This window comes from Oxyura jamaicensis, chromosome 19 (assembly GCF_011077185.1).
Source record: "Oxyura jamaicensis isolate SHBP4307 breed ruddy duck chromosome 19, BPBGC_Ojam_1.0, whole genome shotgun sequence".
Taxonomy (NCBI): Eukaryota; Metazoa; Chordata; class Aves; order Anseriformes; family Anatidae; genus Oxyura; species Oxyura jamaicensis.
The window spans coordinates 8188013-8213689 of record NC_048911.1 but is presented as its reverse complement, the minus strand read 5'-3'; the positions used below and the strand labels follow the sequence as shown (position 1 = coordinate 8213689).

General features: G+C 43.0%; 1 protein-coding gene across 2 annotated transcripts in view; it reads right to left on the bottom strand.

Annotated features, from left to right (window-relative positions):
• Positions 1-25677, bottom strand: part of PPM1E (protein phosphatase, Mg2+/Mn2+ dependent 1E) — a 67299-nt gene continuing 41622 nt past the window's right edge. For both annotated transcript variants that reach the window (XM_035343359.1, XM_035343360.1), the window contains exons 2-7: positions 13810-13928; positions 9032-9231; positions 7219-7407; positions 5857-6000; positions 5445-5538; positions 1-5178 (exon numbers count right to left, since the gene is read on the bottom strand). In XM_035343359.1, coding sequence (XP_035199250.1) covers positions 4118-5178; positions 5445-5538; positions 5857-6000; positions 7219-7407; positions 9032-9231; positions 13810-13928 — 1807 coding nt within the window. In that variant the 3' untranslated portion in view covers positions 1-4117. The remainder of the gene's footprint in view (positions 5179-5444; positions 5539-5856; positions 6001-7218; positions 7408-9031; positions 9232-13809; positions 13929-25677) is intronic.

Sequence of the window (25677 nt, the reverse complement as noted above, 5' to 3'; positions counted from 1 at the left end):
TTGTGGTTTAAATTACTGTTTTATTTAAGATATTGGTAAAACTTCAACAGTTGTTCTGTATAAACAGCATAAATAAAATATGGATGACTAATACATGGTTATAACTATAAACTCAGATGTGAACTGTAGAACAAGATTGCAAATGGAAAGTCCCAACACTGTTAAAGGATTAGCTTTAATTTATTCACTTTATAAAGAACATGTTAGTTTCGTGAACAAGGTAATACAGATAGCTCAACAGGAGCACCCAGTGCAGCAACTGACAACACACCTGGCTATCTACACAAATACGCGTTTGGGCGTAGAAGTACTCAGGGTGATCTCAGCCAACTTCCCCTGTTCTTGTTTTAAGATGTCTTCTAGAGTGAAGGAGAGGGAGAAGGAAAAAAAAAAAAAAGAAAACGCTAACACGATGTAATTGCGACATACAAGAGTTGTACTAGACCCTAAGAGGTGGGATTTAGTTTTTTCTTTAGCTTTAGTGCTGGCAAGTATAGTGCGATCGCCTGCTTATCAGGGACTGGAAAAAAAGTATGAACATTTAAGTCAGAGGTTGTGTTAGTGCTTCATTCTTACTTATTGCACGATACAAGGGTAGAAAGTTTTGTTCCTGTTGCAAAGAGGGTGTGAATTAAAGAAAGATTGCCCTAGATTACAGGCATGAACAAAGCTGCGGTATCCCCTTCGATGGCTTTGTTTACGTGACTAGTGCTGAGTGAATAAATTGTGCTAAAACAGCCCCTAATTTAGACCAATCTTTCTCATTTTTTTTCTGCAGAACATTGCCAGGGTAGGGAGGATTTAGTGAGGAGATAGTGGACCTGAACTACAGCAGTCATGTCTATAAACACAGAACTCGTTATGCCTCATCGTATCTGCCCATAGGACATGCATTTCTCACTGACACACAGTGTTCCAAAAACAGAGTGGAGTTTCTATGACGATGTACCACTATAAATGTGGCGTAAGTTAGGCTGCTCTGATATTGTCCTTCAGTGTTACAATGCAATCTAAAATCAAATACTGAATGGTTTTAACTTGCAAGGACAATTGATGGCACTTCTAGGTAAAAGAAAAAAGTTATATACATGCGTTTCCACCCACCTTTAGTGCAAATCGAAATGGGTTAACAGCTCCCTGGTCTGGTGCTATACTGCTCTCTGCAACGCAGACATTCCTCAGAGTTGCACATTTAAAAAGTGTGCACAGGAAACTATCAGAGTTGGGATTGAGTGAATCCCTCTAGTACTCACAGTGAATAGCTTACGAGTGAGCTTTGAGGAGCTTCAGGCAAAGAGCCTGAAGCCCATTTCTCAAAACCAACATAATTAAAAAAAAAAAGTTTTCACTACCTACCTCCTAGTTCTGCAAACACGCTTAACACGTAAACTGAAACTGATGCGGGTTGTGTTAACGTGAAAAGGGATACTTCAGCTCTTTATTGGAAAGATTCGTTATACAAATTTCACCACCACTAAGATGCACAATAAAAATACAAAACACAGGTCACAGACAATCTCAGTAGCAACAGTTAATAAATACAATTAGATACTTGTATATTAGCCTAATATTTTTACATTGTCACCAGCTAGACACTCAAAGTACGAGATACAGAACACTTAGATACCGTTAGAGGGGGATTATTGCTTACGTTAGCAAGCAGCAAGTAAGGGCACAGGATTTTGAACTGAAGAGAACTACTTCCTATCACCAGTGGCATTAAGAGAAAACACTGCATTTCACAAAGCACTGCTTTTTTGTCTAGTGTGTAGAGTCAAGAGCAGCATATATCAGACCAATAACCACTACTTTTAATATTATAGAACTTGAAAGGACTTACCTTACAAATGGTTCCTATCTACTCTATAAATATGCATTTAGTGAAGAAATGAACACTTGCTATCTATACAATGTTTTTTACCTGACCACACTGGAACTACGATGGTAGATTTTTCTCCTAGCAAGATAAATGGTATGAGTAGCAGAATTATCATGTATGAATCCACACCTAAAAAGCTATATCCTTCCCAAAACAGCACACATGCAGTCCAGTGCTCTTCAACTGCTCCTGCAGACTGGGAAGAAGTTTATCATTCGTAACATTTTGTCATTCGGATTACTCATACAAACAATTGCACTTACACCACCTTTCTCTCAGAAGCACGCTGTAAGATGGACTTTCAATGCATCGTTATTACTGCGAATAATTTAAAACAAAGGCACCACAGAGATGCCCCAGAGTTGCATATTTTACTGTTTCTCAAATTTCCTTAGTAAATCTGACTTGGAACATATGCTGCAGCTAAAGAGAATGATGACAACAGCTAAGGCTTAATAAGATGACAGATAAGAGCCAATGATCCCATAAGATAAAAGGAAAAAACAAAAAAGAAAACTCTGAAAAAGATCAAAGGAATCTAAAGCCACACTCCAACTCCTGGTTACTCACAAAGCCTTTTGCTATTCATCAAATTGCTTTTTAAATAGTGCATCAAAGATCGAAGAAGCGGAAATTGGCAGAATTCAAACCTTGCCATCTCATCGTGTTGAATAATCTCCTGACTACTTATAATATTAAAATACTTTGCAAATTCTAGCTAAATACTAACACTGTTATTAAATTGTTACTGCTAAAATGATGTACAATAAATGCTTATGAAGACTTACTTTATTCATACTATTCCAAATGTCTCAGCGTAACGAATGAGAGGAACGGGATGTGCATTTAGTGGAGCTGATGGGAACAGTCTGCTTACTTAGGTCCTACCTTAATGCTCCCGTAAGGGTTAACAGTGCCTCAGGGCTAGGGCAGAGCTGGTGGGTACCGTTTGTTTCGGAGTTCCAGGAGCAGGGCTCTGCCTATTAACACAAGGACAACTGACACTCCTCACTCTTCCTTCTGAATTCGGGTTTAACCAAAGCAGAGCCCCGGATTGTCAGCGGATTTTACCCTCTGCTCCAAACCCCAAGCACATCCCCTGCTCATCTGCATTCACTCCGGATTGCGCCGGCAGCCCGGCACCCGTTCTGACGCATTCTGGAAATCACCAAATTGCAGCACTAATGCTCCTTGTAGACACAGCATCTTACCATCCTTCATGCTGCAACTTTATATTAACTTACGTCTTTGCCATCCAGAAATCATTACTGAAACCAAACAGCTCATCAAATTGCTCATTATTCCTAGCAAGCAGCTCTCTGGTTTGACTGGGTGAGCATTGTACCGAACGTCTCCACAGACATGGGTTTGCTTTAAGACCTGAGATGAAGTTATGGTGGAAAGAGGTTGGCTCAAAGCATTAAGCACAATTACATTTGATTAAAACTAATTGAGAACAGTTTCCTAAACTGACAAACAAGAAAAATGCCACTAAAAGCACCAGAAAGATACGAAATTCCCTATGCTGTACCCCTAGCCATAGGAAATATATTTTTTAAAAACTACAAAAAAGTTTTCTTCATATTCCACATTTTATGTTACAGGAAAAAAAAAAATAGGTAAATTATGAGTCTGTACCTCAATCGGAGTCTGAGAACAGAGCGGCAGGAGCTTAGTTTGGCCATTCCTAAGTTACCTGGTAAAACCTTGTATGGCTTTTAGTCTTTTACCTGCAAAAGTGGATGTAATTTTCTGATTCTTAATGCTAGCCTGAAATAAACAAAGCAGAACACAAAATAACCCACACAACCTGGACTTCTATGGAAACTTCCCCCCCACTCTACAAAATTTGGCAGTTCTCAACCAGAACCCTTCCTGACGTATTGCTCCAGACACCTCCCGGGCGGGTTCGGGCTCACCTTCCTGCAGGCTCAAGGACTGTTCCCTACCAGTGTCTGTTCAGTGCCCCAGCGGCTCGGCTCTCGCTAGTGAATGTGGCTGGATACTCGTGTGTGGGGGTGGCTGTGGCATTGCTCAGGGTGGCACCACCAGCAAACTTTGTTGAGATTGGAACAACTACATTTGTTAATTCCTAGGTCTATTTACACGTGGTTTGAGCTTTGCAGGGGATTGTAGTACAGTTCTGAAATGCCCACCTTTTTTTTTGCTTCCTGATGATGCCAGTTTATTTTGGGAATGTCTACTAGGGGAGTCTGAAGGGGAACACAAGGGGGACGGTTACATTTTACAGCATTGATGAAGGTACGAATCTGGTATACAATTACTTTGTCTTCGCATCGAAAACATGCTCTCAGGGTAAGCGTTATGCCTAGCCAGCCTCCACCACGGGGAGTGTCTTACCAACAACCTGGTGTTACTGCGGCTTCGGACAGGCAAGGACAGACCCGATCCTTCTCTGTGGGAAGGCTCACGAGCCAAGAGGGGCGGGTGAAACTTTGGTTTGAGCCTGGCTCCTCGTTGCCTCTTCCCGTTACAGAACCGGAAATGAAAGAACGCAACTCGTTTTCCCAAGGACCTGAACAGTTCATCTTCCAGCCCAAAGAAGATCGGAGACAAACCCTTCCCCCTGTAGATGCTCTGCCCTGCAGCACACAAACTAAGAGGAGTGCTGAGATCACTCTGTCCACAAACTGATGATGCGGTGCTCTCTGGTGATTCATTCTTCTCTGTTAAACCATTCATCAAATTCGCATTCTTTGGTATACCAGGACTAAACACTTGAATTGGTGGCAGGTATTTGGCACTCTTAGGTGTACTAGTTTCTGTTTTTGTCAGGTCTAAATAGCCTTGATTATCAAACGGGTTAATGCTGGACCCTATGCTTAAGCTAGTTCTATCAGTGAAGGAATCCACTCGTCCGTCATACCCTAGGTCTGCAGGTGCTGAGCATTGGTGCTGGGGCCACGGTCGTTTGCAGTCTCCATGGTTTTCCTTATCTTCCCCACTGTCTTCTTGCCCGCCTTGAAAAGAGTTCTCTGTCCAGTCCGACTCCTCACTAATGCTGACTGCTGCATTCATGTCCCTGAGAAATACCACAATGACAGTAATGTTGTCGCTGGAACCGGCATCGCGAGCGGATGCCACTAATTTATGTGCTACCATGCTGCTGTCACCATTATTCTCCTTGAGATGGTCAGCCACCACTTTGACTGCCTCATCGGGATTGACTGTGTCATAGAAGCCGTCGCAGGCTAAAATGAGGTAGTCTTCAGAGCCATCTAGTACAGTGGAGGCAGAGTCTGCATCCCCACAGATATATGGCTTGTGCTCAGCGTCCCCTGAGGAAAAACAACACAGACACAAGACCGTGGGTTTGCAGCCACAGCATCTGGAAGCCCTTTTATTAGCACAGCATGGAGCCAGCGGCTCTCATCCCCAAGTTAAAGAGATTACTTGGAACAGCCCCTCAGACTGTAGAGGCAAAAATAGAGGTCACTGCTCACAGTTGTATCTTCAGCTGTATTTCAAGTTTTGATCACTAGAAAATGGAAGTTTAATTAAGAGGAAAAGCCAGGCTGAAAAGGGAATTAAAGCCCATTCTTACCAATAGCTCTGGAGACTGACAGGCTCCCATTCACCCTCCAGGCTCCAAACCAGACCACACAGCCACCAAGGGCCTCAATGCGTTTCTTCTCATCCTAAACAGCAAGGCAACACAAGGGTTGTTTGAACAGAGCTCTTAGCACTCGCCATCGCACTCTGAACACTTCAAGAAATATCTGGTGTTTTCAGGAACACAGCACGGTGGGGGCTGCAAGCCCTGCCAGATGAGAACAAAGGATTTGCAGACTTTCACGCTACCTTCCAGCCAAACCAGGATAACTGGGCCATACTCTGCCACTCTGAGAGACAGGAGCAAAGCAACACTCAGTGTCCAGGAATCCCACACAAAGCCAATACCTGTCAGCTTCAGTGGTAAACATGGGGGAGTGGTATTTAAAACAGGCCGTTCTCACCTCTCGATCTGGTTTGTGGGGTTTCATCAGCTCCACAGCTTGGCCTCTCCTCACAAGCATAACCTGGGAGTCTCCAAGCCAAGCCACATGCAACATATTTCCTCGGATGAAAGTCACCACCCCGGTGGTTCCACAACGCAGACTCTGGATTGGAGAAAAATAAAAAAGCCTACAGTTTTAAATAAGCAAACCAGAACCGTGTCAAAGCATGTGAACATGCGGGCTTTCTAATAAGCTTTGCAGCCTGTTCTCAGGGAGGACCAGGCAGCGCTTTCCTTACTGCTGCGACCGTTCTGCCACAGCCCCCCAGCGCCAATGCAAGCCATCGACTTTGCCTTGAACTGGAATCACGTTTCAGAAGCTGGGCTCAGCCACTGATCTGCTACTGTTCTAGCTGACTTCCCGGGTCTGCTTCCTATCTGCTGATAGAGATACGTGCATGTTAATGATCTTGGAGGGAGGTTTATTTGTAAGCAACTCAAGTTCCCTGCACTTAACTCAGCCCTTGCATAGGTTTAGGAGGCCTAGGAGGCAATCCATTTATTCTTGCTTTCTGAAGCTAAGCAAGATTTATGTTGTAGAGATGAGGAAAAAAAATACACAGCCCCCCAAGGACTAAACCTAGTTAGCATGCGAACGTAAGAATAGCAGCAGCATCCTTCTAAATGAACTGGATGTTGTGAGAAGCGCGCGGGTGACATTTACACAGCACATGAAGAAGGGCACCAGTGGGACCAGTACGGACTGGGCACGGATGACTCCGTGCTGCCCGCCGGCTGTGCTCAGCACAGCGCCTGGTGCACCCTGCTAACAAAGGCAGCAGGAAGGTCGTTAATGGGACAGCGCTGCGTGCCGCACGCCTCTGTTAGTCCAGCACACCACAGTCAGTTTATTGATGCCTCATGCCAGCATTTCTTCAGTCATTTCCGTTTTTATCTTCAGTATTTGGTTCTGGGACTGAGGGGACTTTGCACCACCTTTTTGGTTCCCCGATCGTCCTTAGTTGAGGAGCTTTCATTCAAGCACACAGAGATCTTGCCTCGTTTGCTGCCACACTGCACTGCAAACTGAGGTTTGAGGATAAAACTAGGACTCCTACTCTCCAGGTCTACTCACAGCTGCAGAAGACGAGCCTGCAGTGTTTGAGAGAGGTAGCAAATCTATGCAAATTCTGATTGTTCCTGTCCGAGACCTGTTCTGATAGCCTGATGTGCTGGAAACCTGTTCTGTCTCTCTCAACAGTATGATATTCACCCAACTTCTGGTTGTTGAGGTTTTTTTTTTGTTTCTTTGTTTCATACACAGAATTTGTCAATGAATACTTTCAGAATCAAGCCCTTCTCTCCCAGGTTTCTCAATCACCTCTCTGGCTGCCTTCTGGACAAAACGCTCATCGGTCACACGGAAAGCTCGGCACAGCGCCTCTGCGGGGTCATGCTGAAACATCTCCTGATGGACCATGTTCACATGGAGGTGGATGGAGGCATAGATGGCAGCATCCACTCCCCCGTGACCATCGAACACTGCAAAATAAGCTTGCTCTTCTTGGTCCTGTCAATGAAAACAAATCGAGAAAACAACTGAAAGAGAAAGCAATGGAAACAGTTAATTGGATTGTCTCTAAAACTTTTGAACTTGAGATTTGCCATGTCCTCTGTGGGCATTCACCAGCATTAAATTCTCCACCAGTCTCCACCAGAAAAACAAACTACGCAGACTATCTGCACTTTCATCAACGGGAAATACGGAGAAAAAATCCTCCCTTTATTGCTAATGAATTCTACCTGCAAACTGCAGGAGATGCCCTGCACGGATCACCTGTGTAGCTCTCTCAGCGCTCCTTATGTCTCATTTGCTACAGTTCAGTCACTCAACTCAAATAGAAAGTGCCATTCTCTTCAAATAGAACAGGAGGTTTTGTGACTGCTAAAATCACAGAGGGAACAACATCCAATACAGTTTGCATGAAGTCTACACTGACACTGGAATCCACCGGGGACAAAATGCCTGTACAGTTAAAATGTGAAGCCAGCTAGCCTCTGCTTTCGTTCTCCCCACCTCTTTTTTACATCTGATCCATACCACTTTAGCTGCCTACTCTTAAAATACCCGTATGTACTCTCTCATCAGATAATTAAACGTGATTGCATTCACAGATCACGTACAGCAAAATCACTCATCTTCAAGTCGGTTTTCTCAGCTTCTCCTTATCTGTTCAAACAGAGAAACAATGCTCTGTACCCAGAGACATCAACTCCTGTGCCTATTCAGACATATAACACACCAACCCGCTGTCAGCGCCAATTCAACCTTGACAGCCATCTCAATGACTGAAATATTTGTACATTGTAATTTTTAAGTAATGGGCTCCAACACAAATTGGAATAAGAAAGCTGACAATTGACAGGCAAAGGAAACATCTGCCTCTGTTTGCATTAATATCATTTAAAAGCAAGAATTTGGATAGGGCATAGAAAATGGTTATTAAAGTGACAGAATGTAATCAAGAATCAATTACGCAGCAACCCGATCCCAATGGTAAAATTCTTGCCATTTTCTTTTTCTTGCCAGTTCTCTGTGTCCAGTTTTATTTCTGAAGGAAGAGCAAGCACGAGCATTTGACTGGTAGCCAAATAAAGAAAGCAACAGAGGGAAGTCTGGCCCAAGTTCCACCAAATTACTCATGTTGCTAAATTCTTGTGTGAACTGCACCCTGTTCTGTAAATTTTGTGCGTTTTTTGTTTAAGCTTTCTTTCTTTCCTACCAAAAGATAAGCAGAACACCTCAGGCCCAATCCTGCAGGTAACACAGCATCAGCTGCCTCTCACAAACGTAGGGCTGCTTTCTGCATATGGCAGGTCACTTCTTCAGCCACTGCAGGAGCGGCTACGTAAGACGGGGCAGATACAAACTTGTTTAGTTAGATGGTATTTCACCAGAAGTCTGCGAAAGCTGCTCTTTCCTTCTATACACACTACACAGAAACTGCATCATGCAGCTGCTGTGATCACAGAATCAACTGAACCACTTAGGAGCAGGTTTGCTTCCTGACATTCCGTCCTCAGGTCCATCGTGTGTATGGCTGTTGTTTTCACAGTAGAACACTGTCTGGTTCCCCCAGCAATGGAAACTGTATTCAGCACATGCATTTACCTCCCGGAGAATCTCATTTTACCTCAAGGTTGAAGAGCATGTTGAAGTCTGGAATGCAGACGTGCTTGTCTTCCATTTTCCTGCGCATGTTCTTGATGGCGTGGATGGACGTCTCGTAGTAGCGGTGCGGCTTCGGCTGGAGTGGAAAGTCTTTCACCCAGTTGCTGCAGATCTCATGGAGTTTGCTAAAAACTAAGCGGGCTAGCTTCACTGTCTCGATCTCTGGGGAAAGCAAACACCACAAAAAAGGCTAAGAGTGTTATTAAGTGAGAATTTTTCTTTTGCATACATTACAAAGATGAAACAAAACCATTTTAGCCAAGCAGTTGAGATGGATGTCAGCAGGGAAATTCTGGCTGCTGATACATAAAAAGAGGAAGCCAAACTCACCATAATCAGCATTCATCAGTGCAAAGCTCATTGTTTGTCTTTTTAGTCTAAACATTCCTCCGTGCCTTTGGGGAACTCATTTGCAGCATCAGGAAAAATGAGAAGCAAGTATGTTTCCCTCAGCATTTGATCCCCTGTGTAGCTCTGCACAGGGTGGTGTAGCTGTGCCACGGAGCTCTGACAGGGAATTCTTCAAGGCATACAGCATCACACACGAAAAACACAACCCATTACCGTGATGTATTGTTTCAGACCAAAGCACCTATTCACAGCACCACCTTACTGCGGAACTGAGGCAATACGGTAAATAAACTGCCGAAAACAGCAGCTTCATTTTGAGACGTTTTGGCAGCGTACAAATTCAGGCACCTTCTTACCTGCATAAGATTACTGTGAGATTCCCAAATAGGCAGTGCGTCAAAGAAACCTGCACGAGCAAGTGAAAAAACTAGGAAGGTCTTCCATTTAAAGAAAATGCTGAACTGTCACTCTTGAAAAATAGTCATTTTAAAATGTGAAAACTCAGGCACTGGCAGTCATTCCGAAGTTCAGGCAAGGGAAACAGGAAGTAAGCATCAGAGCCGAACATACCAAGATCTCCTTTATCTTGGTCATTCACCAAAGCCAGAGAACTTCAAAGCCAAAAAACAATCCCGATGTGTCAATCACTTCTCACAGAGGAACAGCTCAAATGCAAGAGTAGAACTGAGAGGTGCTGTAGCCCTCCCCTCACTGAAATTCTGTGAAGAACCTACAAAGCAGCATTTGCTGATTTCAGTACTGGGTCTGCACAAGATGTGGGCTATAACGATCAGGAAGCCAAGATCCCTAGGAGCAAGGATCCCTAGGAGCAAGTATATTCCCAGTTCTGCTGCTGCTGAGTTGGTTCAAGCTTGATCTGCAAGAGCAGCCATTAAGCTGGAAGTAAGCTCTACATGTAATTGAAAGGAGGAGTCCTGGCTTCTGGAAATCACACAGTTATGTCGTCCCACTGCCACCACAGGAGCGAGTACCAGTTCTCCCACTACACCTATCCTGCTCTCACCAGTATCACCAGAAATCCCTTTGCTGGATAACATGTTTAAAGAGGGAACAGATACACCCTGAAATGTCCAAATTACATTCTCCAGAAGGAAACCCAAAGACTTACTCTTCCTTTTTTTATTTTTATTTTTTCTAGTGGGCATATATGAAGGGGAAGGGCGTACATTTCGGTGTCACATAGCTGTTATAACTCTGAGCATCACTCCGAGGGAGGAACGGAGTAAACCCATTTGCTGTGCTGAAACACTAAATACCCTTCCCCAGCAGGGAGTATGCGTACTGTCAGCATCATCAATAATTGCTCCTGAGGTTAAAACAGGAGAAAGGCCCACAACAGTCAAACCACCCCCTCACAGCTGTAAATTACTCATCACTCGTTAATGCTGCAGAGCTGAGCCAGGGCTGACTCAGCTGTCATTGTGGTTGTGTCATGGAGAATTTCATTTCCCTCCTGCTGCTCCAAAGTCCCCAGTGTTGGAAGTAGTGCTTAATTCTACCACAGCCAGTGGGAAATCCAGCTCAGGCATTATGATGATTTTTAGGGGAAAATCAGAGTAAAGAGAATGCCAGATTCAGTTTCTTAATACTTGAATTTTAAGACCTCTCCTGTAAATTTGGGCAGTGTGACAACAGGGATCAGAACGCAGGTCTGTAGACATGTCACTGACCAAAGTTTTCCTTAATCTAAGAACTCTGGTTTCTGACTAGCCAATGACCTCCTTCTGTCTTGGTTAGAGTAACCCCATCTCCTAGCATCTGGAAAGACTGGGTAATGGGACTTTGCAATTTGCTTTGGGAAGTCTGCTGGGTATTTTTGATACCTCCACTTTGTAACGTAGTCCTCCTACCCACGGACTCCTTTTGTGGTTCCTTAACAGAGCCAAAGTTCCAGGAGAACATCTTCCTCCCCAGATCAAGAAAACCAAATGTTCTTAGCTCTTAACCCGACCTTTTGAAGGAAAACAAATGTCATTCAATTCTCATTGAAGCTCTCTTGCTCCTCTCCAGTTCAGCTGAAAGAGAAGAACCAGCCATGGCCTATGACTCTTAGATTCTATTCTTGGCATCCAAAGACACATGGTCACCCTGAATATTTCAAGCCTGTATTTTTACTTTCCTGCATTTGTGGGCTCAGAACCGTTTTCTTTCTCTTAAGATTAGCAATCTTCTTTCACGAGGCTTCTAGCTCCTTTCCAGCAGCACAACAGTAGTTTCTTTTACCAGTCCTAAGTATGCAATATGGTTTCTCACTTCGCTCTGCTCGGAGTGAAATGTGCCACTAAGGAAATCTGGATATTTTTTTCTTCTAGCAAATTCAAACTCGAGGCAAAGCAGGTAAATGTCCTCTTGTATTATACAGAGTAAAAATCTTTCTGGGCTTGTAAGAAAAACTGACACAGAATTGGACATCAAAGGTAGACAGCTAAATTCAGCTTGGTTTCACATTTCTGCAGAAGGTATCATTAGGATGAACAGTGAACCCTGAGCACAAAAATTCAAGATGTAGAAATCCCATTTCCATCACCTGCTACATCTCCCTTTGTTTTCTTTCAAAGCATTAAAGTCCCCTCTATGGTATCAGTTAGGGGCACTCATTGATTCCAGCTCTCTCAGTAACTAGCCTGAGTTTCTCAGATGACTCCTACTAAGAAAACTAGCGAGAATGGAGTTACTGATCTTTTGCTATTAAATCTCCTGCAGTCCTGCACAAATACCCCTAATTTTGTTATGTTTTTATTAGCCAAACCTTGTACTATTTAAGCTAATGCTCTGTTTTGAAAATTATCATTTCTGTGAAATTGCAGTATTCATATGAAATCGCTGCTTCACCGCGGTCCAGAAGATGTTCTCTGTCTTTCTCTACCCCTTTATTTTCATATTGTAATGCCTTACACTGAGTCTGTAAGGGTGTATTTTATCTTCAAGTACCTTCATTATGACAATTCACCCCAACGTACTGTGTCTGAAGTCTCATACTTTTAGTGCCTGCTACAGCCCGTACACATACCGATCTCTGTTTGCATCTGTGTATTACAGATTTACTGATTTAAATATATTTAAATGGAAATTTCTGTAGGTGTGAGGTTTTTTTCCTTTTTTTTTTTCTTTTTGTTGAACTCTTTAGATATTCAGTGTGGAGGCTTAGTCAACATTTCCTTGGAGACTGTCAAATATTTATGCAAGTCTCAGAGATCTCAATTTGAAATTAATGAAGGCTGCTCAGCCAGAACAATGACAAATCTATTCCATTTACCTGCTCAGCAGGAGGAGGCAGCAGTGCCTACAAAAGGGAACCCAGAGCATTTTTTTTCCCTGAGGTTTGCAAAGGCCTCTGAGAAATACACCAGAATCTTCCTCTTCAACTAGCCAGATTCGTATCTCCTACTTAACCCCAGAATCTTTTGTTTTGTTTTGTTTTAATCAGGAATTAAGGGAATGGAGAAAGTGGCTTGGTGACAGTATTTTCCAGATGGAACAACAGAATTCCTTTCAGTACATGTGAGGAACACTGGCTTTTATTGTAATAAGCATCCCAGAAATTTTTCAAGGCTGTTTGTTTAGTCAGCTGAATTCTAAAATGTTTTAATGCATGGAAGGTACTTGGCCTTGAACTGGATGCTGCAAAGATCTTGACAGCTAACAAAGATAAATGGAGAAAAGGAAATTTTCCTCTTAAGGATGAAACATGTTTATACTATCCTTTGCTGAAACTATACAAAAATAAATAAATTAAATGCCATAGTAAAAACTACACTGACAAACAATTCAGAATTAATTTCTCTCCTCCTACATATCTTTGACTTTCCTCTAAGAATGAAGAACAACTCATGCTTGCAAGCAAGCAGCGGGAGCACATAGTCACAAGTGTTTATAAAGAAATTCAGGGCCACCAGATAGAGTCCTACGCCTTATGGAGATGCACTTAAAATAAAGGATTGACTTACATCTGGTCTTACGGAGCAAAAATTAATAAAAGACTCAAGTATAGCCAGGGTAAGGAACAGATAAATAGAGAGAGAAAACGTAATGGTAAAAGTTGAAATTACACAGGTTAATATTCAAAAATGAGAAACCTCTGACTAAGAAGCCAGCCACTAGTGCTACCAGGAGAGGTGGTGAATTCTCCGTTAATCTTCTTGTATCACAACAGGGTATTACTTCACAAGTGAACCTAGTCCAATCTCGTTCAGCTAGCTGGTGGCAGGAGCTAATTTAGGGAAAATCTAGTACCAACCAAGTGGTCAGACTAGATGGATCAGTAAAGACACGACTTTATGAGTTATCTGCAACACAGTCTGGTACCCTGTATAAATGAAAGATCCACACTACATAAAATTGTACGTTAGCATGCACAGATGTACTTACGTATGATCCCATCGGCATTGTCCACGTGCTTTGGTAAGTAGTGTGCTGAAAGATCACTCTGAAGGACTTCATCTGAAGTTGCTCTAGCTAAAGCAGCGGCCAGAAACGAAGGGCAGTTACTGGAAAAGGACAGAAATATATATATTTAGCAAGGTAACTTGCAGTCAGGGTGATGCATAACAAAGCTTTTCTATAGACAAACTGGAATGTGGACCTTTGTAAAAATTCTGAGTCTTCTTTGTCAGACACCACTGCAACCCTGCAGCAGGAGCTTTGCAAACTCACCACAAGGATTTTAGTAGCATCACATCACTCTTACGTTCCTTGTTTCTTAGGTTTTAACATTGCATTTCTTAGTCTTTATTTGCTTTTCAAATCTAGACTTGCCACCCCCTGCAGAGTTTGTCTTCAATCCTTGCTTAGTGCACACTTTCTACGTGTGCATTACACACTCTTATGTAAAGCCCCTTCTGTCCAGCTCCTCCTAAGAAATGGAGCCAGGATTCCAAGGGATGAGAGAAGTCTTCAGTTTTCAGTCTCCAAAACCTTACCAAGCAACACTGAGGACAGTTAAGGCCCATAGGAAGTACAAAGTTGACTCGCGTAAGGTTAAAAGGGAATTAAGCTCCCTCGCGAACGTTCTGCATCAAGAGTAAAGTGGCTTTAACTCACTGTAGCTTAATTAAACCTGATAAATTCTAAGGTTAATTAATCTATAGCAAACCAAGGCCACTTCAATGTACATTTTCTCATTGAAGAGGAGTTTAACAGCCCTTCATTTATGCATACCTGTGTATTTCCCATTGGTCTGCCTTAACTTTTCCAGGTGTCTCTTGCTGAGGCAGCCTGAAACTTCCAGCTTCCAGTTATCATTAGGGGGAACAACGGCCTGCTGAGACGTGTCCACCCCTGCGGGACCACGCAGAGACACCAGAGCTAATCCTCGTCTCAGAAACAGTCCATCCGCAACAGAATCCTACATCAGCTAGTCCAAGGAGCGGGCCATGAGCAAATGTACTTCCTGAGCCTATTTCTCTGCTTGGACCCAGTAAGTGTGTGCTGGTGCTTTCACCACTCGTGGAGAGGAGGTGTCAGCCTAGAAGCATCTGTCCCACCAGGTCCAGAGTGGACAAACGAAGCACGGGCTGGTCAGGCCTCGCTGGGGAGTCGCTTGCGTTCCCCTGTGGTTTGGTGCCCGGGACAGATGGTTGCACTCGGGGCTTTTCTGCGAGGCCATTGCACCGTCATGTTTTCCAGATACTTCATACCAACTGTTGCTACAAACAGCAGGATTATGTAACACGTTCAGGAAACGTACACAAACCGAGTCCTCTGACCCGTGTTCCTCACTATTCAATGCACCCATAAATTATTTAAATAACAGATTAGCAATAAATCTCTTTTTCCCGAGTGATGCGCTGTCACCAGCCAAGCTCCGGCCCTGGAAGTTATGCAGAGAGCCACTCGCGCCGCGTTGCTGCACCATCAGTAAGAGCATTTCCTAGAATTAGCAGCTGAGCATTCCGCTCACGCAGCCCGGCCGAGGCTCAACGTGCGCGCTAATGAAGCACGACTGCTTGAGGAAATCAGCTGCCTCGGGCTGGCTCTGCCCAGCACCGCGCAGGAACTCTGATCCTATTTACATACAGCAACGCCTGGTGCTCAGAGTAATCAGCGAGAGGAAAACACACCGGGACCTCCTTCACTTCTGGCACATGTAGAAGCTGATTTTCTATCTAGTCTTGTCTGCCTTTATTTAGCTCACAAAGAACAGGTTTTTCACTTCTATTATTAGCTCCCGTTCCCCAGAGACGCAGTGCCGGTTGCCGTTCATGGTGCATGCAATTTCCATGTTACAACAAAAGCGAGAGATTGCGATGCCTGGGACAGAATAATTATGTCAGCGGTTAGCAACACCACGAGAGCAGCGTTCTAAAAAAACCCAGAGCGAGATTATTTATTATGGCACAGCCTAAATAAAGCTCGGCAGAAGAATCCACGCTGAAAGCATTTACAAACACCAGCCTCCCTCAGACGGAGCTCACTTTAGGCACCAACGTAATGGGGTCGTGCGGGACGGGCAGGAGCCCGCGCTTTTTCCCAGCCCAAGGCTCACCCTCAGCAGGTCAGTGCAGAAACTTCTGGGGAGAACTGAACTTGTTCTGTGTCCTTCAAGAACGGAGATAACGGATGCTGAAAAGGTGACTCGGGACCTCGATGGCAGAGAAGGACCCCCAGACACGAGCCCCTCTGCTGCAGCCCGCTGGGGCTGGGAACGGGGGAAGGCCACATCTCCAAAGACACGCAGCCATGGGCATTCGTACCTGGCACTTCGGTCACTATTTCATGTATAGGGACAGACTGCAAAACCAAAAGGTGCATTTACAGCCCGTGCAGCTGGACACAGCGTTTCCCCCTCAGCTCCAAATGCTATTTACGTGTCCCTGCAGCAGTGGCACCCAGGAGCTCTTTATCTAGCCAAAGAATGCATTTCCATTACAATGCTAAACCTACACAAAAAGCCACTAAAGATGTTATTAGATAAATTAGAGGTTTTTAAGTACATCCTTCCTGATTCTCTGGCAGTGTGGGCATGTTTAGAACACCCACAGTTGCATTGCAGCAATCCTGGAATAACTCTGCTAAGGTAATAAATCAAACCTAAAAGTGGGCAGTTTCCATCAATTAACTTTGAGAAAAACAGTCTGAAGTGGGTTTGACTCAGCCCACAGATTATTATGTTACCAGTTTAACACACAACTTCTCCTTGCTGATAGCGTTAAAGTGGCAAAGATTTTCCAGACATTTTCTCCGAGCTATTCCTCTGTTCTCTAAATCTAATCCAAGGTCTCCTACTGAAAAGAAAAAGAGATGGCAAATTTAAAATTCTTATTGCAGGAAGGTTCACCACTGAGGTTTGAGTGACTTATCAATTTTGGTTGAAAAGGTAGAGAAAACAAATCGGCTGAAGGCTTTCCTTCTATGTCTGGCCACTCTTTGTCCTAATAATAACAGCTGCCTGCCAAAGAATTAATTGCCCTTGACATTTGTTCATCACAAAGCTTCTTATGTAGCCTTTATAGGGCTGTGCCGTGTAAGCAGCAAAGTGACCAGATGCAGACAGATGATTTCCTCTTCCTGATTAGCACGACACCAAATTCACTTCTCTTACTTTGCTTCTGAGAGGACTTTAGTTGAATTACTTCTCCCCTTCAAGGAACAGCAGACTGCCGTGGAGCCTTTGACTGCTTTTAAAATAGATTACGTTTCGAAGTCAAACTGCTAGCAGGACACTTCATTATTGCTGCACTGAGACAAATGAAGAACCAGGTCGGGTATCTATGGTTTTAGCGTGGAAGTGAACACGCAGACAAGTAGCTACCGCATCCCACAAACCATCACAGACCCTCACTCCAATGATAACTCTCTCTGGTAGTCCTCACCTGTCCTCACCTCTTCCTTTACCCAGAACAAGTGGCAGCAGACGGGATCCACAAGGACATGGGAGGTGCTTCGTGTCCAGCTGCTGGCGGAACCAAGGATTACCTGTCGGCTGGCGGAAAATAAATTCTTCTGCCCCATTCCAGATGTTCAAATGTTATTAGTCATTAAGTTGTGAGAAACCAAAACCAGGAGGGCACCATCTTGTTTAGCAGAGAGCCGCGAGCTAGAATACCTACGACTATTCACAGCCGTGCCACTAATTCAGGAGCTGACCTTGGACGTGTCACTTCACCACCCAGACCTTCAATTCCTCACCTACAAAGGATGATAATGGCACTTCCTGAGGGAGAGGAGGAGGAGGAAGGTTGAAGGAGGCTTAGTTCAACGTTCATGAAACACTCTGAGATTTCTAGATAAGAGCACAAGTGAAGGGAAAATATCAAGATGATAGCGGGAGATATTTCCAACCTATACAAGATTTACGGAGCGTTCATAGCTTTTTGTGCTCCATATTCTCTGTTCTCATCTGCTGCCAGAAGTGCTAAGAGGAATACCCAGGCAAGTGGGAGCTCTGGACAGGCAGGTTTCATCTCAGGCAGGCAGCTAACACGGTCATGAACAACTGCACGAAGTAAACACATTTTGAAGCATCTCAAAAATGAGAAAGCCATGAAAGAAATACATCAAGTCCTTAAAACTTGGTAATGCCGATGTTTCTGGAGCATTAGCACCGCTGATGGAAAAACGATGCTACAGGCACATTACTGCCCCTGACCAAAATATGTGATTGAGTGCCAGCAGTGCTGAGAATGCTTACGCTGTCATGGTCTGGTGTAACTGATGAGGCATCACTAACTCATATAAAGCAAGAAAAATGGACTGAAATGTGCTGGTGCCTTTCAACGGCCAAAAGGACCAGTAAATCACTAACCATACAGCGTTCCTATTACCTCAAGAAACCCGTGACACTACAGAACACCAATTGTTTTAGGTAGAATGAAACATGATTTAAATAGAAATGCTATTCAATCTGCTGAAACACAAAACAAATCCACAGGCATCTGGGATAAAACATCGTATCTAGTTTCACACAGCAATCCAAGACCAAGAACATGACCTGAAAAGAACCAAGTACAGCACATTCCCATAAGGCCTATAATTTACTGTGTTAGTAAAAGGCTTTACGGGGATGACAAGCTAACGGCACCCTTTCCAAATATATTACACTGGGGATGCAGTTTGGTAAACACTCCTGTGCTAATGTGGCCTGCTGCAAGTCCTTGTTAGAAAGCAAGTCTTGCAAGAATTCAATTTAAGAAAGCCCTCATTTGTCCCCCGCCTGTATTTACAAAACACTCCAAAGTCTCATGAGACTTTTTCCAGATGGAGCTTCTGATGCAGCCTGGAAGCTCTTTGAAGAAGCCTTTAAAGTCTTTATTATCCAAAGTTCCCATGCTGCGAGCTGCAGCAATAACGAGCAGAGAAATTCTTTGGGAAGATCCCTTGGCTTTTTCCCCAGCCCTCTGTTCAGCCACCTCTCATTCCAGCAGCCATCCAGAACAAGGTACGAGCTGAGGATTTTCTGGTTGTCTCCTCACTTCCTTATGTCAGACAGCCTCAGAGAGGAATATTCTGTTAAGCAGTCATTAGACCCCACAACGATTATGGGTGTACGCTCTAATTACGCCAGCCAGATGCTATTTCCAGCTCCTGGCTCTGCAGGTTCTCCTCTCCTTACTCACAAAGCATCGCTTTCCCCTGCAAGCTCTCCGCTCTGCTCTGACCCGCGCTGTTCTGCTGCTCTGCACAGCAGGTGAAAGTTTTGAAGCTTATTCAAAGCCCTGTCACAGTGGACAAATGGGCTATGTTTTTTCCTAAAACGTAGTGAAACCCTGCACTAGATATTAGCTGCAGTGAGTTACTAAAACAAGCAGACAAACAAACAAAAAGAGAAGAAAAACAAAAATAACAACACACCTCTTAAAAGATTGCATAGCCAAAGCTCCTTGAGAAGTCATTTGAGCTGGCAGTGTTGAGACAGTAAAGATGCTTGATAAATCTGTCTGAAGGAGCTGAAAATGTTCTACACAAGGAAGCTGCTATCTATAGGCTTCCCCGAGACAGCTGCCTGGCCACATTCAAAATGATTCTGTCCTTGTGGGGACAGTTGGAAGCAGCAGAAATATAATGCACAACCATTACCAAAACACGCTGTTCCTGGTGTGTTTACCATGCCTATATTCCACACAGACACTGCAGTGGTAAATAAATATTTATTTTACTAAATATTTACCCTTTTGCGTTGCACTCTCTGCCGTATTCTAGAGTATGATCAAGTTTATATCGATGTTTTCCTACAGTTAAGTCTATCTTAACTCGATCTAAAAAAAAAAAGTGCCCTGCTCATCAGAGAACACCTCCAGCAGCTGGACTGAGATGCACCAGGAGGCCGTCAGACTTCAGCACTTATTGCTGTATTCACTTTGTAATAGCTGTATCGGGATTGTCAAAGCATTTACGGTGGTTTCGATCTCAGAAACGTCCTAAGGACTCCACAGATAAACATAGCTAATGAGAATAAAACTCCTTTTGTAAGAACAATAATTTCCCTTTGCAAATTCTTTTTAGGCTTGGAGATAGTTGCTGATGGTGAATAAGAGAGGTTCTCAACTGACTTGCAACCGCTGAAGCTCTACCTCATAAAACAGAATAAAACCTTACATTAAACTCTTATTTGACAGCTATTACTTAAATATACTTTATAGTCTCTCTTTTAAATAACCACCTTAAAAAATAAATAAAAAATCCCTTGAAACAAGCCGTTAACTGCCACTTGTTAACCACTCTGAAGAGATTCAAAGACATTGGTTTTCACTTGTTCACAAACTAAGATAAAGTACCCTAACCTGGGAAAATATTCCAATTCTTTCCTTGTTTTTTTTTTAGAGATAGGAAGAGTCAATAAACTGCTCTCTCTAGCAAAGCATATGTGAAATAGGTATGAATGGGAAACTCGAGGAAATTACGTTTGGTGATCAGATGGGAAATTTGCAGAAACACACAGCTCAATTAGCGTGTGTTGGCACCGATCCCACGAAAGGGCTCAGGTGCTGCACTCATCTCTCGGGTTTTTTGCTAGGATATTATAAATAAAGAAGTAAAGAGAGCGGTGCGCTGCATGGCACATCAAGCCCCCTAATAAAAAAAAAAAAAAATCAGGGCAGGGAGCAAAATTAAAACCCTGGCACAATGCTGAAAAAAACTGCTTATGAAAGTGTGTTTGCAAAGCCATGGATTATATACCCCATTACCTACCAGCAGGGATAGCTGGCTGCCCAGGGCTCCCCGACCCCTGCCTCCAGCCGAGCTCTGCAGGGACACAGCCGCTCCGACTGCCAGCCCCGGAGGTCCTGAGGCAGCTGGCATGGGGTTTGTCTGTGGGTGCCAAATTGAGGACCAGGTGCCTTTCCAGCTACACCCCCAGCCTCTCTCTGTTTCAGGACACTAAGCAAGCTTCCTAGCACACTACTGGAGGAGTTAATCAGGGCCAAGAGAAGGGGCACTGCCCCAGACAGGTGCTGTGCCCCCAGCCCCGCATCACTCCCATGATTACACCATGAGCTGCTCACCTGGGAGCTGGGTCTGGCCCTCCTGTACTGCCAGACCAATCTTACCTGTACCTGGCAGGGGCTGTTTTCATGTCTCCTGCCACCAGTTTTCAGAAAATGGATGGGTATTTAGTTGTCTTTCAGGCTTCAACCCCGCTTTCAGATTTTATTAAACCTGGCCTGCAAGGGTGAGCAGATTGGTGGGAGGACCCTGGTGGGCAGACAGAAGCACAGGCATAAAAGGCTCATTCCCTTACAAGCCAGGCTCCTGAAATTAACTTTTGGAATGGTGTTACTAGAATTTCATCCTCTGATACAGGTCATGAGAGGAAACCCTTGACTTTTAGCTTACTCTCTTCAGCACATGATTAGACTGAGACCTCTAATCCATGCTGTGCTGTGCAGCAAGTCTCTCCTTCCTTCCTCTGAGGCCTAAGTGCACATGGCAGTGCAGAAAGCTAAGGAGATGTAAGCAAGACAAAGTATCTGTGACAAGGTACAATGTCAGGTAGGCTAGTGTATGCTTAAAAAACAAATGCTACTGACAAAGCGTCCACCCAAATATTTGTGATTTGGTGACTGACACCAAGAAATGATTGACATGGTAGGGTTGAACTGTGAAGAACCCAAACTGCATAAAGCAGCTTCTACAGAGCTGTTTTCCTGAAGACATTATCTGTATACTGTCTTTGAAACCTAACTATGATTTCCCTAGCTCATTTTCACAATTGCCAGTTCTGAGGTTACTCAGGTATCAGGCTCTGCAGAGCTGATGCTTCCTGCATTAAAGCCTGCTTTTAAAAATGACAGAAGTTTATGATAACGTGAACAACCCTTAAAAATGTTCAAGGAGCTGAAAGGAAAATTACTGCAAAAATTGAATTCCCAGAAGAGACGCTATGATAGTTTTCTTCATTACATCAAAGTGCTGAAGATACAAAGTTTGCTCTTCAAATCATATTCCAGGACTAGAGAACTTCAGAGGTGTATTACACTCACCTGTTATCATAAGGAAGGTAAACCTAAACTTCGAAGGAAGGCAGAGGAACTCTTTCACTACAGAAATGGACCAGAACCCATGCAATTCAGTCACAATCCTGAGCAGCTGAAGCTGCCTCTATGTATTAGTCCCTCCCTGTCCAAATTAGTCCTTTCCTGTCTGAGCAGCAGGATTCTGAGGGGTTGGACAGTCTTTTATTAAATTTTATTTACTGCTATAAAACATACTTTAGAAAATTGAAAAAATTACAGCAATTCTTTTAAAATACCACCAGGTCACTTATTTGATATTTATAATAATGCTTAGATATTTAGGGCTCAGCTATGTAAGTACAACTCCATAGTCAAATATATATATATTCACGGTATCATTAATTAATCAAAATGAAGATTATTTATTGGAATCACCCAATCACCTGAGTCACGTGTGACTTTCAGGAATTTATACTGAAACAAAATATTTTGGTTGTTGTTATTTTTTTTTTCAGGGATTAGCTTGAGTATTTCCACGGTGCTTTCTCTGCTCCAACTGCTCAACATCTGAGTGACATTCATACCTTGTAACCGAAGTCTTCTGGCTGCCATTCCAAATACCCGTCACTGCCTACTTAGCGTCCCCGCGCGTAGGGTGGCAACGAAGTCTACATCTATGCAAGATGCACGCCTACCTGAAGAAACACATTTCTTAACTGGAAAGCCAACATCAACAACTAGTATCTCACAGGGAGTTTCTCTGCTAGGCTGGGGCCTGTTACAAAGCTCTATAGGACATTTAAAATGTCATTGATTTCTCTCTCTTTGGCTCTCAGTCAATTTGGAAGTCAGCATAATTCAATATCTTTCTACTAGTTCCATTAGCAAAGAAAGGAATCCATGCTTCAATCCGCGCTGCCTTATTGGAAAAAGTAATTTAATTTTACATCTGAAAGCGTGCCAACATCAGCATAAGACCATACATAGCATACATAAAATTTAATTTACAAATTCTGTATTTTGTCAAGCCAGAATGTGACGCTGACTAAAACCAATGCCAGCGTCTGAACTTGTCCTGAAGCTATTTACATATATTCTTTTTATTTCAGGTACTTTATGTCCTAGCTGGAGTTTTGATGAGCTCTCCTTACTACATTGTATTAAAGACCTACTAGCCAGAACAGTTCATCTTGCAGACAACGTTGGTACAGCAGGCATGCTTTGCCTGAAAAGTTCAGACGTGTCATTTACTTACCACTACCTCATCTCCTATTTTTTCTCCCCGTTAAAGATAAAATTTCATTGATATTTTCCTTAACTTGAAGAGATATGCTGTATATATTATATACATGCATATAATTATGTACATGTATATATATACATGTATATAGCATGTCCAGAAACAAAAGTGAAATAAGAATCCCTCAATGCAGAATATTTATTTTATCTCAGATCAGATTAACACGCCAAAGTTCTCTGATTACTAGCCAAAAAGAAAAATCTATTGGACTGTGTAGTACTTTGCTTGATCTCAAACAAATGAAACAAAATGCTTCACAGCGGCACATACTGCTCTCTTCATCTATATCTCTACTGCAAATCATTATTAAAGCAAATAAAAGTAAAATGACTTCTAAAAAAAAAAAAAAAGAGAAAGAGGACAATGAGTCTACAGTTCCCATTCAAACAAACTGCTTTCACCACACAAAGCTACTCCCCAAATAGTTGTGCCTATATTTATTGAAATATTTGTCTTCACGTAAATGAGAAAAATAAAAGTTGCAGGCCAGGCTTTTCAAATGACATTTGATCACTTAACTTCTCTCAAACCCTTGGACAAATATCAAATATAAGGCAAAACACACCCCAGAAGATTTACGACCACTGAGTCAGCAGAGAACATTCTCTCTCCCTTCTCTCTCTGGTGAAACGCAGTTCATCGTACAAATGGCTTGGGTGTTTACGCCAGATGTAGGATTAGATAATTAGTCATCTGAGTCCTGGATGTCAACTCTTTTGTGATACAGAATTTATTCCAAATGCACCATTTATAATCAGTTGACTTGCAAAAGCATTCTGGTGTTATACAGTAATACATCTTATGATGTACAGCCAAATATCTGCCACTCCATGGCAACATATTCTATTTCTGCTGTAGCAATACCCTGCCTGAACTTAGCCCTTCCAATGGCTTCATTTTTTGTCTGTAGGATAGGGATAATGACAGTGACCTTTGGAAAGCAATTCCAACTCTAACGGTGAATAGTGCCAAGGAGGAGTGGGTATTATTAATTAATCCCAAATCAGGAAAGGAACAAGAGAACTGCAATTCACTTGCCCTGATCGCCAGAAAATATTGCTGCTCTTTTGCCTACATTTGAGATGCCAGAAAAGCCAATTAAAATGAAACATGAAAAGTCTATACATCTTTAAAAGTCATTTTGAAGGTAAACATACAACTACAAATACATTCCAATATTAAACACTGGGGCAAACTAAAGATTTATCCGGAACCTCAATTTCAAAATCCTGCCACTGATGCACACAGAACAAGACACTGAAGGGGTAAATGGCTCTAAGATCAGAGTGCATGCTCATTTACAGGAATAAACTCTTGCTTGCTCGGGAAGGATCACATCCTAATTCCCCCTGTCACTTACCCTCTGCAGAATTGCAAAGGATATTCGTGGTAGGGTTTTAGTTTTTTTCTTCAAAGGACAATCAAAATGTTTTAGCTACTCTGTTTCACATTAAAGTCCCAAATGCATTCTATTCTACTGAGCCACATAGTTATTTCAATCATTCTTAATAAATAACAGTTGCCAGTAGTAGTTAAGCCAACAGATCTGAATTATTTATAGTGTTGAGGAACAGAACAGCAGATAAAATGCATTAGGGCTTTCAGTTGTTCTTGCCTGAACAACACAATGGCAGCCTTCAGACATTTTTTCCAAAGGCTGGTGCTATAAAATATTCTTTCCTCCAATCCTGATTTAAAAGATTTCCTAAAGAGAAAACAGCCAAACCTACCAGCATCCATCTTCAGTGATCACATCCACAAGGAGCGGGTAAGAGATCTGCCCAAATATAGTACATTACTATGGATTTTAATTTGATCGAACAGGTCATGTTCAAACTATCTTGTACTATTCGACAGGACTTGGTTACTCAGATGCCACTGAGCATGGCTCTGGTTAACCGTCTAGAAGCACCTCATGATGCTGAGCTCAGTGTTTCTCTTCTCCTGTGCCTATATTCCTTCCTCCCTTCTGCAGCAAGAAAGCACAGCTATCATCTCCATTTCACAATGGCAAATCCAGCTTCACATTGAAGAGTGGAATGAGGAAATCCCAAGCCTCACCTTTCCTCCATGCCTCGGTTTTTAAGAGACCACATCATCAAACACCGGACACAGGGAAAACAACAGGGAAAGAAATTATCTCGACTACACCTGACAAATTATGTCAGCCACAGTCGCTGAGGTTATGCTCCCTGTGGCTTAAAAGACGCATTCAAATATCTGCCTGGAGTGACGGATGGGATAGAGTACCTCTGCTGACCTCTGGCTGGGTAGAAACCTGGAGGAGCCTCCTGCTTCCCCACCACGTACGCACATCACAGGGGACTGCACCAGTGTGAAATTCTCTACGCACGATCGATTCACATGGAGAACCGTGCCCACAAATGACAAGGAGAGATTTACACGCAGATGCTGCAGAGAGAGGAACTGGGGGAGTAGTTGTAGCACCATAAGCTTAAGCCAAACAATTTTCCTTTTATAGTTCACCTTCGCTTTCTATATGGATCTATTTACGGCAGGAAGTGCTGCAATTTGTAGTGTTTC